The sequence below is a fragment of the Copadichromis virginalis genome, linkage group LG10 (assembly GCF_057382275.1).
Source record: "Copadichromis virginalis isolate Kocher_CV1m ecotype Utaka linkage group LG10, C_Virginalis_male_GT1.1, whole genome shotgun sequence".
Taxonomy (NCBI): domain Eukaryota; kingdom Metazoa; phylum Chordata; class Actinopteri; order Cichliformes; family Cichlidae; genus Copadichromis; species Copadichromis virginalis.
The window spans coordinates 21,365,638-21,381,123 of NC_140627.1; the positions used below are offsets into that span (position 1 = coordinate 21,365,638).

General features: G+C 38.1%; 2 protein-coding genes across 3 annotated transcripts; both read right to left on the reverse strand.

Annotated features, from left to right (window-relative positions):
• Window positions 1-565: 565 nt before the first annotated feature.
• On the reverse strand, window positions 566-6,365 carry LOC146700438 (sorting nexin-12). 2 transcript variants are annotated; one of them, XM_085470653.1, is made up of 5 exons: window positions 5,968-6,365; window positions 4,436-4,531; window positions 4,028-4,152; window positions 3,621-3,711; window positions 566-3,101 (listed from the first exon to the last, which is right to left on the reverse strand). In XM_085470653.1, exons 1-5 carry the CDS (start codon window positions 6,130-6,132, stop codon window positions 3,096-3,098), a joined length of 483 nt encoding a protein of 160 aa, XP_085326779.1. In that variant the 5' UTR covers window positions 6,133-6,365; the 3' UTR covers window positions 566-3,095. The 2 variants fall into 2 exon arrangements, with proteins under 2 accessions (XP_085326779.1, XP_085326778.1); XM_085470652.1 differs by lacking the exon at window positions 566-3,101 and having other exon boundaries at window positions 3,273-3,711; window positions 5,968-6,364.
• Window positions 6,366-7,133: 768 nt separating this feature from the next.
• LOC146700439 (cytokine receptor common subunit gamma-like) lies at window positions 7,134-15,269 on the reverse strand. Its single transcript, XM_085470654.1, has 8 exons — window positions 15,197-15,269; window positions 14,675-14,765; window positions 13,901-14,067; window positions 13,566-13,708; window positions 13,305-13,470; window positions 12,917-13,013; window positions 11,043-11,103; window positions 7,134-10,591 (listed from the first exon to the last, which is right to left on the reverse strand). The coding sequence occupies exons 1-8, from the start codon at window positions 15,261-15,263 to the stop codon at window positions 10,349-10,351; spliced, it is 1,035 nt and encodes a 344-aa protein (XP_085326780.1). The 5' UTR covers window positions 15,264-15,269; the 3' UTR covers window positions 7,134-10,348.
• Window positions 15,270-15,486: the final 217 nt, after the last annotated feature.

Sequence of the window (15,486 nt, forward strand, 5' to 3'; positions counted from 1 at the left end):
GCTTTCATGTGTAAACAACACTAGCTCATTGGGTTAGGTGCCTTTTTATGCTTGAATTAATCATAGCTCAGTGTTAAGTAGTTCAAAAACAAAAAGAAACTCCATCCATCCATTCGCTTCCGCTTATCCTTTTCAGGGTCGCGGGGGGCGCTGGAGCCTATCCCAGCTGTCATAGGGCGAGAGGCAGGGTACACCCTGGACAGGTCGCCAGTTTGTCGCAGGGCTAACACACAGGGACAGACAACCATTCACACTTACATTCACTCGCACATTCACACCTAGTGGCAATTTGGATTATCCAATTAACCTATCCCCACAAAAAGAAACTATTCCCCGTAAATGCAACCAATATCCTGGTCTTTCAGAAATCCTGAACAACTAATCCTCAAGTCCACTTTTAAAAAAAATGACAAGAACAAATCTAAAGATATAAAGAATAACTTAAGACCTGCCAGCCTACAATCATTTAATCTCCTCTGACTTACTCTTGCTCACTGACCTGACTTTTTTTTCCCCTGACTTTTGCTCCCATTTCTCTGCTGTAAAAGTCAAAAGAGACAGCACACAGCAGGCAGCAGGAAATTTAATTAGTGGACAGAATTAACAATGAAGTTCCTGCAATGATGGCAACGTATTAATACACTTCACGATAATGCTGAGAGAAAGAAGAATACAGGTGAAAAGAAAAGAAAAAAAATCAAGCCTCATTTTATAGCTCAATAAACCAGATGCTGTTACTGCCTTTAAACAATGAATGTCTGTTCATATAACAAATCTCTTATCACAGTGCTTAGACATGGTTATTTGCCCAACTCAACAAGTATTTGTGAAACAATCCTGTGTAAGAGCATGTCCAGAAATATCAAACTCAGGGGAGAAAACAGCGACTGGAGTGACTGGAGTCGCCATCATTTTTATGATGCTACATGTTGCTTGACTTTGGGAGGTCATCATCAAAATCACATCTCAGCTAGCAAAAGAAAACAAGAGCAAGAAATTACTTTCTTTTTAAAGTAATCGAATGGAAAAAAAAAAAAGAAGACATTCCAAAAACAATCATTGTAAACAAAAACAAACAAACAAAAAATGGCTAAAAAGATATATGGTTTTCCTCACTGATTATTAGATCAAAAATAGTGTACATACAGTAAGTGGAATGACTGAATGAAGATACAACATCAAACAATTTATACATTGGATCTCTTAAGTTTCATTCCAGGAACAGAAAGCTGTGTTTTCTCTACATCGTTGACACTTATGAGGTCTGACATCAGCTTTATGACGTGATGTAGAAATAAATGTACACGGGGCAGGTGCAGCAGACTGTACCGTCTTTGCAGTGAGAGAGAAAGGGAGAGATTAAAAAAAAAAAAAAACATGAGAAATGATACACCAACGTGCAATCGACAGTGTTCTTTGACTGACACTCTTTTAAATAGAGCCTAACGATGCACGCTGACTAATGTGATTATCTGCAGAAAGCATCACATGATGACCAGATGAGGCTGGGTCCATACAGTATGACAGCTCCTGTTCTTTTGCATCATTTTTCACCAACTAAGCTTTTCTCAGATCATCATTACTTTCATTCATCATTACATTTTAAACGTTTATTTACACAGGTAGTCCCGTTGAGACTCAACGTCTCACTTACAAGACAGACCCGTTTAATCTGTACCATGCAGTTTTTAGAGTTGCTTGAGCTTTACAGCCAAACAGTAAAAACAAAAAACAAAACACTGAAGAGAAGTGCAACACTGGGGTGTCTGTCATTTAATAGTAGTATAGATATATAAGGCAATAATAAGGAATTACCCTGGACGTGCAAACTTCTACTCTTTACTTGCATCGGGAGATCAGGAGAACCATTTCTACTCTAAAACCTTTCTGGACTGAAAGATAAGTGACTCTTATTCAATCAGTCAGGCAGGTAAAGAAGTTGTGATTGCAAATCTAATACAAGCTTAACATGGTACATTACAGAGGAGTTCATGCAGTTTCCATAAGCGAAGTGCTTTCCTGAGCTTCTGTGCAGCACATGCCACCAACAAGCATCATGCAACGTAGTTTTTTTTTTTTTTTTTTTTGGGGGGGGGCGCAAAATATGCCATGATGCTGTCCGTTTTAAGACTTATGTGACCAATAAGCAGCTTTTTTTTTTGCTGCCATATGTATGGACAATAACTTCAACTGATTTAGTTCATTAGTCATAAACTTTGTCTAATGAACTGCACATGTAAACATTTGATTGGTACACAAAATGCAGGACATATTGTGTCAAGGTTTACATGATGGTACAATTGGCCGATTTGTTTTTCAGACGTAGATATTTCTGTACAAATGTACAGTATCCAAGTCTGAAAAGAAAAACAAAAAACATCTTAACAAAAAAAGGAAAAGAAAAAAAAAAATAGATCAGAATCAACAGGTATAGCAACATAACTGTGATCAGAGTCTTGTAAGAGTTTGATCAGCGAGGCTAACACAAATGTACTGCAAAGAAAGCGTGCAAGTGTGCCATGCAGCCAGGGATTAGTGTGATTGATAATGACAGTGTATCTGAATTAGTTTGACAAGAAATGTCTTAAAAGAGCTGAGGTTGTAGGTGATGTACAGTATTTAATCCCTATTAAACAATAGTTCACATAACTCATATACTAGTGGTGGTTTGTCTTTCCACTGGCCTGATATTTGTGGAATGAGAAACATCTGCAAGCCAGTTTAGAAGAAACACTTTAACTTCAGCACTCTTATTAAACCCCATTTACATTAGTGGTTACTGTTAGAAAAGAAACGCTTGAAAACTGGCTTGCAGAGTACCGTCACCTTTGCAACACACCACAATCACATTATCCTTTTTTTTTTGGGGGGGGGGGGAATAACATGTTTTTATAATGCACCAGAGACCACGTCTGGCTGTACTTACAAAGTGAAATGACAGATTGCAGTCAGATCTCTGTTAACATGTGGTATTAAGTTTTGTTTTACTGAAGTATTTGTGAACTATCGCCTTTGGTCTTGTTAGTGCCCATGCAACCACCTTTAATTCCAGAAAGCTCTTAGAGACAGAATAAAATAAAGCAAACTTACTTCATTCATACCTAAAAAATAAAACAAAAACAAAGAACAAAACAGGATCAGAATTCTCATTTACAGTCTGCATGCATCCTTATGGTACACATTAGCTCCAGCACACATATTTAGACGTTATTCTACTTTATTCACATTATATTACAATCATGAATATATGACACTCATCTGTGGAAAGTTTCCATTCCTGCAAATTACTATTTAGTGCCAAATATTAATGATATTATGAATGCTACTGACAGGTGCTTTTCTTAATATACAGTTATAAAATAAACGCACACGGAAGAGAGGAGTCAAAGTTGTCTGAAACATCGTCAACATGTTCTATGTGTTGCCAAAGTTCATGCTCTAACTCCAAGATAAAGACGATATGACTTTGCAATAATATCCACAGAGTGAAAGAAAGAGACAGACAAAGAGAGAGATTAAGAGAAGTTAGGAGGGAAGAGAAGGCAAGAGGCAGTCCGTTCTACAGCCCCAACAGTTTAACCCCCAACTGCCCGTATCCCTCAATAACCCTAGTGTCGTACTTTTCCAGGAATGTAGTTACGGTCAATGGTTTCCTCTTGAAGAAACATGTGAAGACAGCGCTCGTTCTGGGCCAAGGGGTGACCTGCAATTCTATACAGAAACACAGAAACAAACATTGTAAACTCACTCTCTGCTCATTTTAAAATGCTTTTCAGGAACGCTGTGGAAAAGCAGCCATGGATTTGTTGCTTGGTTCTCCTTTCCCAGGCACAGATTAGATTAAGCCTTGTGTTGGGCTACACAATTTTGACAACAAACAGCTCACTAAAGTGGATAGAAAAACTTAAAGAAACGACAGCAATGGCTTTGATACAAGTTCAGCGATAGAAAAAACACAATGAAGTCTTGCTCGCGTCTCCCTCCACCCAAGACTCCCGCCTATAATGTAATTTTGTGACTAACTGACCTGTTGATAAACTGCTCCAGGCCCGATCTTCGCTCCTCAATGAATGACTCGTCAAAAAGACCCTCATCACTGCGAAAGGGCAACTGTCTCTTCAGGGCCTTGCCCGGCAGAGGTGGTACAACAATCTGAAGGAGGCAGGGGTCGACACAAAGAACAGAAAAAAAAAAAAGAAAAAAGAAGGAGAAAAAAGTCCACACTCAACATGAAACAAAGTCAACACCGTAGACATTTCCACCGCCAAATTTGGGCCCTCATAACAATTTCATGTAGAATAGCCGTGCAAGCGCATGTAAACATTTTAATCACCATATTTTTGTTTCAGAAAATAATAATCAGATTACTTATTTTATATGGTCAAGTCACACAATGCAATCTCTGCACTTACATTGTTAATTATTATTCACTCACCTTACTGTCTCTTTCCAGCTCATTCTTTAACCACTCAAAGTCGCTGTATCTTCTCCTCACACAGGAGTCCTTTAATTTGAAAATGGGAAGGTTCGTCTACAAAGAGAAGGCAAAAAACAAAACATGTTGGTTAATTTGAAATTCAATCATCTGCATGAGATGGCAACTGATATGTAAGGAAAGGACCTGCACTACAATTCCAACTATTATCAGTTTTCTTCCCCTATTTCACTAAAAGCTTTAACTCATCTTTTATCTGGCTACAAATCAGATCTGCTAATAACTGGCAAAGGTTTGTTCTGTACAGAAAAAAAATTTATCTATACTTTGTTTATTTGAAAAGCAATTAAAGCCACTTGTAAAAGCACAGATTATGACTGCAGCGACCCTCTGCTTTCCACTATTGATCCCAGTGAGGGTTAATTGGACTGATATGGCTTTTTGGTAATTATTAGTTAACCACAGGCCCCTGACCCAATCTTCCCTACCATGGTCTATTACAATTTTCAAGCACTGAGAACAGTAAGTTGTTCATATTGTGCAAGGCAGACTCTCCACAGTGCCACAAAATGATGATTTGCAGGAAAGGCAGGCACGTTAACATTCAATTACACAATTATAGTGCGTCTGTGTTGTGTCACTGAATCAGCTTCCTGAAACGTCCTTAGAATTAGCTGCGTTAGTGATTTCCCACGTCTCACATTCTTTTAAGCTTAGCCGTCTTTCTAGTGAACAAGTTAGTTAAAACTTGTGACTGTTACATTAAATTTGACTTACACAATTTCACAACAGTCAAATAAAAGCCACTTTACAGAGAACCGTAAACTTCCTTGCAACACTATAGAAAAAACCCAACATTTAACTCGACCTCTTCATATTTCAATAATCACAAAACACTTTTATGCGTTTTGCTCTACGGTTTTTAGAAAAACACCAACACTGTTAGCCTTTTTCATTCAGCTTTTCTCTGAATATCAATATGAAACTGTCGAAGAATATGTACGAATAACGTTTGGTTACTCCTTCATATATCCAGATACTATCCACTGATGTATTTAGCTCTAGAAATCCAGACAGACAAACAATGTAACATTAAATCAGTCTTAATTTACTTTACAGCGCATTATCACATATAGCTAGCAGTTAGCTTCCCGGAGTCTGCTGGAAATTCCTGGTTTTGTTTTAATGTTTTATTTAGTTTCCTTTTACTTAACGCAGACTAGCTCACAAACAATACTGTAAGCTGAGGAAAAACTACGGTACTGACTTTGAACTAGTGACACTGCTTACATTCCCGTAATTGCACCTTAGCATACCTTCAAGAAACTTCTACATGTTAGCTAGGCCGCTGACAGTCCCAGCTGCTCGATTTTTACTCGCGCCCCACCTCGAGCTACTCTACGACGAATAGCGACAACGTAACGGCACGGTGACCGTGGCTAACTGGCTAGCATCGGTACTGTAATTAAGAGTTAGCTTAGCGCCAAAAGCTAATGCTGCAAGGTGTTTGAGGTTTACGCCTCGATACCTACCCTCATGCGAACTTCGTAAGTTGTGTAACGGCCCCGTCCGACTCCAACGATTTGTGGATCATAAACGTCTATCTCCAGGAAATTGCTGGGGGGACCGTAAGCATCAGTCAGGTCCTGGGGCTTGGAATTCAACCGGCGAGTGTCGGCCACCACAGGATCTGACATTTTGTCGGGTTGTGATTTTCAGACGACCAACGGAGAATTAGCGTCAAACCAACTAAATACACAGTGAAGTCTTAAATGTCATCTGAAGACATCAACTGCTTTCGATAGCTGACCGCTTCAGCTGGGGAAGTAGCCGACTTGTGTAGCTCTCTTTGCGGGGGCCAGCCGCCTTGCGCCCTACCCTACCCTTCTTGAATCAGAAAAATGCGTTGACTCAGTTCCGTACTGTGCGGGACACTCCGCACTCCCTCTAATGGACACACAGATATTGCTGATTGTACTGGGTTTCTTTTATACCCATCGCTACAGTAGAGCAATTCACAGGACTAAAGTTTTGATGAAAAAACACAAAACAAAACACAGTATTTGTATTTATTTATTTATGTAAAAAAGAAAAAAGAAAAAACAGAAGTAGAGACGTACAAGGACCAGAGAGAGGTAATGTGCAAGCTAGCAAAAAATATATATGACACAAAAATAAAGGTAACAAAAACATTAAGGCAAAGAAAAAGTACAACAAAATTGTTTTAAATAGATATCATTGAAGTTATATTTGTATACAGGTAGAGGAAATTATTGTTTTCTCAATGTTTTGAGAAAGAACATAGCAGTTACACATGTTTATAAAAATGATAAAACGATTTTTTTAAATCAACAAAATGATAATTTGGTTGTTAACTAATGACAAAGTGTGATATTAGAAGAGTATGAATGATGGCAAAACACATCTATTTGTTTGTCTGTTACAAAACATTTTCGGCATAAGTTTTACAATAACACTGTTATTGTAAAATTAAATTGTATCATTGTATCATTAAATGATATAGAATAGAATAGAATAGAATAGCCTTTATTGTCACTGTACAGAGTACAACGAAATTGGAGTGCCACTCCCTTATATACTGTAACAGTAACAGTAAGATGTTTGGTTAAAATGCTAAGGCTCCACACTTACACGGGTATTTTTCAAAACGGAGATTTTCCGTTTGTGTTTTTTAAAAAAAAAAAATCCTGACCACACCTAAACGCAAAATTGAAGGAAAACGCTGCTACGAACATGCCAAAGCAACAGGTGGCGACATATTCCTAACCTTGTAGAAATGTTGGCCAATCATAAGTAATGGCCTGTATTTGTATAGCGCTTTACTAGTCCCTAAGGACCCCAAAGCACCAGTGTGTGAATCCACTCATTCACACACTGGTGATGGCAACTGCATTGTAGCCACAGCCACCCTGGGGTGCACTGACAGAGGCGAGGCTGCCGGACACTGGCGCCACCGGGCCCTCTGACCACCACCAGTAGGCGGTAGGTGAAGTGTCTTGCCCAAGGACACAACGACCGAGACTATCCAAGCCGGGACTCTAACCGGCAACTTTCCGATTACAAGGTGAACTCCCAACTCTTGAGCCAGATCGCCTATAAAGTCTAGAAGCCTGGACGGGAAAGAGTAAACAAAGATGGCGCATAGAAGCAGAACTGAGTCCTATGTGTGGAGGGACAGTAACTGTGTGTGTATATGTAAGCATTTAAACACTGCAGAGAGTACAAGTAACAGTATTTTGTGTAAGTCTGCCATTGTAGAAATTCATTTCACCGAAACAATAACGTGGCGCACAGTGTGACGTCAAAAAAGGCGCACACCTTTGACGCTGCGTTTTCTCCGTTTTCCTCGTCCACAGTAAATGCAAAAACGGACTTTTCGAAAATATCCACCCTGGCAGGCGTTTTTAAAAATCTCAGTTTTCAGTGACCGAAACGCCGTTTACGTGTGGATGAAAGGTGCAAACGCATAGAAAAATCTGCATTTTCAAAAATACTCGGTACGTGTGGACGTAGCCTAAGATATCATGTTTTCAAATTGTCCAAATCTGCAGGCAATATTTGCTCTTCCCTACTTATTCTACAGTTTTAACAGTTTACATATGACAAAAAAAGATTATTGAGCAAAGTATACATATGTAAGTTTATATTTCTACACTTTTTTCAGTAAGCTCAAAATGTGAATATTTATCAAAAATATAATAATATTTCCAAGGTCAGTTTTCAGAGTAGAATAAAAAAGCTATTGTAAGCTGCCCTGAAGCACAAAGACCTTTACTTATTTTTATTGTGGGTTTTCCTCCTGGTCATAGCTGCACTGCTTAACAATGTTCCCTCTAATTTTTCACATGTCTGAGCGAACGCACAAACTCCCTGAGCGATCCCTTGGACCACTGTGAGCGACATCAGACGTGTGCACTGTGGTCACGCCGGCATCAAATCCATCCAAGTTTCATGGTTTATTAAAATAATCAAATTACAGCGTTTACATTTATGTTAGACTACTTTTAATTAACTGCTTTAGCCCATTTACAATGGAAATGTAAAAAAATCTTGTTCATGACCTGTGTAGTATGTTAACACTTGGAAGTAAAAATAACTTGAACTCCAATTTCGAAAACACAACTTTCTTTCTTTTTTTAATTTTTTTTTAATTTTTATAAAGCTCTTACTTGTATTATGAGTCTGTGGTCTGGGAGAGAGTCCTGTAACTCTGTCTCCAAAATACAATATATAAAGACCAATGCTGGGCAATTAATTATATAGTTACTTCTTCAAAAAAGTAACTCAGTTTGGCAAACAACGACGTTTTTGCAGCTATTTTTTAAATGCAGCCAAGGCGTTTTTAAATAAACATTTCAAACTATTTACAGAACAATCAGCTGTTCTGCATCAAATCTGATGCCACAAAAATTATTTGTGTCACTCCAAAAAATTATTTCTGTCCACTATGAGATAAAGGAGAACAACAGCCTGATACCTGCAGGCCTGATAACAGGAGATGTATCACTGCTGTAACACCTGTAACATTCAGCAGTCGCCTCATTGTTCTGACACACACAACAAAACTACTGACTACACTACACACTAACGACACAAGATTTGCGCTAAACGTTGCAAATCTCTCACATCTCAAAACACCGCCATCACTCCTAAAACTTCCCCCTTTCTTAACAACTAGATGCCACGTTGCCATATCATTTTTGATTGGTTGACATGGTACTTTTTTGGACGAATAGGAAAGGCAGAGGGGAGTGGGGTTTGTTTTTGCTCACAGGTGGAGAGTGCTTTCGAGCCTTTTTTCTTATAAAACGCCGATTTAACCGTTTCTTCCTGCAGTAAATATAAACAATGACAGTATTCAGGAAGAAAACCAAACATTTCATATATTTTTTATCACAACCCTGGTTTTATGTGGCCTATCAACACAATTTAAAAACTGCTATAAAGTCCCCAATTTTTCCGTCAATTGTTCCGTCTGTCCTGCTCACATCTCCAATGGTTGTACACCTTGTCATTAACGTGGCTTCTCTCCACATCAGCCACGCCCCTTTGCTAGCTAAAACACCGGTGTCGGCACATAAGGACGCTGTCATAGCCTGTCAACCACGTTGATTGGCTGCGCATATACGCATTATTGGCTGGACTATGGGATAAGGTGGCATCGTTCCCATATCGTTCCCAGTCACTTACTGACTAACACTGCGAAACAGAATTGTTAAAGTATTAATTTTAATTTCAATTCAGGTTAGATTTCTTTTGTGCCCAACGCAGAATTTCTGTGCGCAGAGACCGTGCCAGCAGTGCGCAATTGCGCATGTGCGCAGCTTAGAGGGAACATTGCTGCTCAAGTTAAACTCCTTGCTTTTTTCTGAGTAAAGTTGGGCTTGTATGTATTAATATGTAATTACTTTCAGCCCAGCTTACAGGATACAATACTGCGTCTCTCCAAATTAACACTTTAACAATCGTTCTTGCTTTAAAAAGAAAACAAAAATTTAAAAAAAGATAAAAAAAAACCCATTTGAGGGATTGGATATGAGAACAGTTCCTGGTGCTCATTTCGGAAGTCAACAAAGGATTATACGTACGTCAAAGCCTCAATTAGTCAAATATTTAGAGTCTAAACAATGTTTTCAAGAGTAACCATAAATTACACAAGGATTTTAGAAACATATTAAAGTCTTTATGAACTTTATTAACTTCTAAAATTTTAATCGGATGCTTTGGTTTTACCTGTATAATAGGCATTGTTCAAATTAAATTCCTGAACCAATTATTGGGGTTATTCTGATAGTAACTATTGGGCTACCATTTATTTGGTCAAATTAAGGTATCTCTTGCAATCAGGCAGGAGGTTTGTTGATTCATGTTTGTGAAATCCAAACATGGCTCCTAAACAGAAGCCTTTTGCACCTCCTCAGATGAAACTGGGTTAGAGGGAAAGGGGGCGGACAGGTCTTCTGGATCGTGTTCGATGGAGCAGTCGGTTTGGTCGGTGGTGACAGAGCAGGTGGAGCCGTCGGAGCTCACCACATCAGACTGGGAGACATAGTTGTACTCACGCACAGGGCAGGCACGCTCGTTGTAGTCCGGTTTAAAATTGTCTTTCAGGCCTTTGGAGAACTGAAACCAATCCTTAAAAAAGAGAGAAAAAAAACCTCACTTGTAACGAATAATTGCTTCCCCAGATTTTGATGACCAAAATCACTCAAACACAAGAGTATTTCTATTTTTAGCCATTAAGTGGCACTATTGTCAGGCTTTTCGTCCAACTCTTGATCCAGAGATATTAAAATCTGTTAAACTGATTGCCTGAACATCTACAGACATTCAAGGTATCCAGAAGATGTAAACCAAGCTGTTCTTTAGTCCAATCAATGACATAAATCAACAGCTACTGAACTAATTGTCATGAATCTTGATGCAAGTGTTAACATTAAAGCTACTAAAATCCATGTAGAAGCTCATTTGCCATTTAATTCTTCCAGTAACTTCAATAGCTTTCCAAATTCATATTAACAACTATATAAAACCCTTGTAAGACTGGGAATTTCAGGGAGTGGACAGAACTCTGGATGCCACTGACCTCGATGTTATGCAGGAATGGAGATGGCTTGGGAACCACAGGGACGAGGATGATTCTGAGCCTGTATGGGAGGTAAGGAAATCTTTAGCATTCACATTATCATCAAACAGCAACAACTGCATTAGACTTTGTTGGTTTCAGAACTCCAACTGAGCGTGGCTGGCAGACAGCTTTTGACATTAAGGTCAGGATCATCCGATATAAAGGTGCAAAATGCTCCAGATCCAGTCCCCCCCATAGATGGATGATAACTGTGATCTTTAGAAATAAAATATTTATATCCCATAACACATACATAGCTTTTGATTAATTAACAATGCAATCTGTCTCTCCAACCATTGTTAAAAATAATTAATGGTAGTCATGTGGAAGCTAATAATCCCCCATATTCACAAGTAATCGCCACAGCAGGGAGCTCTATGTGTTTGGCACATTTTTACACTGTGTCCTTACTGATGTAATGATATTCTGATGTTCTGACAGGCCTAAACAACAGAGTGGCCTCAGATCTAGTCAAATTGCTGATCTAAAATATTCTTTGAGTCTGCCGCTGTCCGTGTCACATATACTTCGGGAACTTTATGAATGAATGAAGTCAATTTGGAAAAGTTTCCAAAATGCACAGCGTGTAACACATTGCGTTATCTGTAAAGTCTGTTCTTTGATTGCTTTGCTGGTTAATTTGTTTCAGTGTTTCTGGAAGGAAACTTTGTAGGCTTAGCTTATTTCACAGGTGTGTTTAACGTCAAGCATTTTCCTTTTCGTATTATTTGAAGGTTATTTAAGGTCAGACTTTTATAGATCAAATAACTAATGTGTAATTTTGAAGAAAGTAAGAGTTTCAAAGCTAGACCTTGGTTATCAGCATCCATATTATAAAATTTAGCCACAGTAAAGTTCCCTGTGTTTGCATTTATTGTTATAGGTATATATTGTTGTTAATTTGTTTAGAGAAGCAGTCATAGAGTTATAAAATACATCCAAATGATCTATGAGCTGATCCTAATACATCGTGGGATAACCAGGGGCGTGATGAAGGTGATTCAGGGTAGCAATTTATGATGAATGTATAGTGAATAATGTGTAATGGTTTGATGAACTGAGAAAAATCTGGGTTACCATCAGCAATGGTAACAGTAATTAAAAAAGGAATGTTTGTAACTTTGCATGATTGCAGATAATTTAGAAGGGATCTTTGGTCAAAACACATCTTCCTGTACCAGAATTTAATCTTGTAGGCGTCTCTGTGTACTGTGGTCTTCTGCCTTCAGAAATGTTGTGTGTTTCCTGGGTTGTGTGAGATCTGTCAGATGTTGTGCAATGGAAACTTTCCACAAGACAACAAGCCTTTGATACCATCTAAAAACGATCTTTAATCTTTTCTTTGGGTCACTCGTTTGCACTCGTTTTGGACAAGTGATCTGCATTTGTGTTTGGTTGATGGTTTTTTTGCAGCCTAGATTTTATACACTAGTGCACAGTGGATATATTAATTGTTAATTATTTGTTTACATTTGCTGTACTGATACAGTAAGTCCGGGGTGTCAAACCTAAGGCTTGAGTGCCCGAATCGGCCAGGCAAAGGCTCCAATATGGCCCACTGGATGATTTTGAAAAATGTGAAGAAGGGCATACATTTTTGACTTTTAACTGTGTTTTCACAAGTTCAAAACAGATAAAAGATAAATATTTAAATGACAGAAAAGTAAGTATAAAAGTGCGTAGGTATATATAAAAGTATACAAGTTAACAACAACTTTATGTGCTATTGTACACTGCAATTATAGTCTGTGGCTGTCACAAAATCACATGGTACACCACCTGGATCTGTGATCTGATCATAGAGCAATCATTTGAGTTATGGAAAAACTCACCTTTCATGGTGCATTAATAGCATGGCCAGCAGGACGAAACTGATTACACCCACCAGATATATCACGGGCGTCCACGGAGACATCAAATCTTTAGAGTCTTTGAAGAAGAAAAAAGAAGGAAGTTATTTGTATGAATGCTTAATTCTAATGTTTTGTGCAGTGTGGAAGCAACATTAGAGCCACTTAAGTTTTAATAATTGTTTGAATCCCAGTTTGAAAGTTGTTGAATAAGAAACAAAATCTACCTATGATTTCTTTGCAGTGTTCAAACATTTTAACTGATCATTATTATTAGTGTTTTGTTGCAGAGCTAATTGTCCCCCCAAGATGACTCACTGGCAGACATCGTTTCACCATGCCACTAAGAATATCTATGAAGTAGTTTTACATGTGCTGTTGTTGGATCCCCAGACCACAGGCTCACTCCAGTCACTCCAGAATATGGACTCTCCACAGGAATCATCTATTCTGTTCCGCACTTGCAGCTCATATCGGGAACTGCTTGAGGGCAAGTTGATGCAGTATTTCTGTATCCCGGCGCTAACTTTAGAGAACTGGAAAATCAGACGGAGTTGAGAAAACATTAGACTGGGAGAGAACAAAGAGAGATGAAAAAATAAAGGAATTAAAAAGGATGAAAGAAACCTACATCCCAGTTATTGTTGTTTGTCCTGAAGCGGACCTCACCCTCCACACAGTGTAAGGGAGCAGGAGAAGTGTGGTTCCAGTAAAACCACAGATTAAAGTCCGACCCATTCAGGACAGTCAGGTTGGTTGGTGGGTTTAACTTGACTGGAGAAGTATACAAATAGGCAATAACATGAGGAGGCATGCCAATTTACTTTTATGACAGAACACTAACAGCAATTTTCCTTTAAGTTACTGTGTAAAGTGTAAAAAACGTCCCATTAATTCTAATAATGATCCCTTCATTAATTGATTTATTGTTTTAAACTCAAAGTTAATACCAGGTTATATGCATACCTTGTTTTTTAAGCTCGTGACCCTTCTCAAAATTTTCGCTCCCATTTGTCAGTCGAGTTCGAAATGTTTTGAATCTATCTCCCGAATCTACCTGCTGGTTACATCCAATGTTCACGTTGTTCTCTGTCAAATAGTGGTTGCATATTTTCCATTGGTCATTGCCCAACCTGTAGATGAATCAAAAACATAACTATTCCAACAAAGAAAAGCATGCAGACGTATCATATTTAGATACAATCAATATGATCTTAAATATGATGTAATCTCAAGTTGAATACTTTATTAGTTCTAGTTCTAATTGCTCAACAGTCCAAACTATTTGCCATATTTCTCATTTCATGATGTTCTAAATGTTTTCAGTTGTTGAAAGGTCTGGACTGCAGGCAGGCCGCTTCAACACCCGGACTCTTCTTTCATGCTTAATAAATATTCCAGGTCTGTTACCCAAGTAGTTGATATTTTTCTTAATAATTTCTTAATATTTTCTTAAAATGAAACTTTTTTCTCAGTTTTTTCTATGGTCTATTGTGAATAAAATATAGTGCTTATGAGACCACTCTATTCTGTTTTTCTTTTCATGTCACATAGCATCCCAACATTTTTGGAATTGGGGCTGTAGTTCAGAAAAGGTAGAAAATGTCTTTTACTGTTAATGCTGAGAGTAAAATAGATTTTCATCACATCTTTCACTCAAGTACAACATTTAATTATAGTCTGATTAATTTTAGAAGACATTACAAAGATGTGTTGGTGCTATTATCAACAACTACGCACTTGCTGTAGAAGGTGTAGTTGACCTCAGGAGTCCCGGTCTTATTCCATTTGCAGGAAACATAATCTAGATTCACCACCAAGCAATCCACATCTGTTAAAAAACATGATAGATTTGAGATCAATGAAAGATAAAACCTAAAACGATGAATGATGGTTAGGCATATATATGAAACCTACACAAAGGGCAACAGACTGATAGTAGTACAGTCATACACTCAAAGACAAGGAAGTAAGAGCCCCGTGCTCTGGAGGGGAAATTCTCACAAAACGTGCTTAATAAAGGAAGGCTCTGCATTAACCTGAATTTAATATAGATAGTGTTCATTCATATCTCAAGGTACAAATAACTTCTCAAATATACATTGAATGATAGTGTTTGGGATATAAGTTAATGTAATATAACAAAAGTAGAGCGATCGACTTTCAAAGATGTCGACACAGGTTTACGACGCTTCCTACCGATGTTGCGAATGTCTTGTATTTTTTTAAAAAACGTATTCGATCATCTTCATATGCTCTTACCTTGTGATTTTTTGGCAAATACGTGTCCAGTCAGATAAAGAAGTAGAAGTAATCTTGTCGACATCATGGCGAATAGAAACAGGATGTAAGCCCGCATCGACACTGAAATATCACCGTGTCTTGTGGGGGTTTTTTTTCTTCTCTTCCTGTCAATGTATTGGTGCCTGTAGCACGGCTATGTCACTATATGGCAGATACACAGTCTTCATACTTTCATAGTTCATAAAGTTAATAGTTAATAAACTCTAGTTAAGAGGTTAAATCAAGTTTTTGGATGTCATGATTACTTA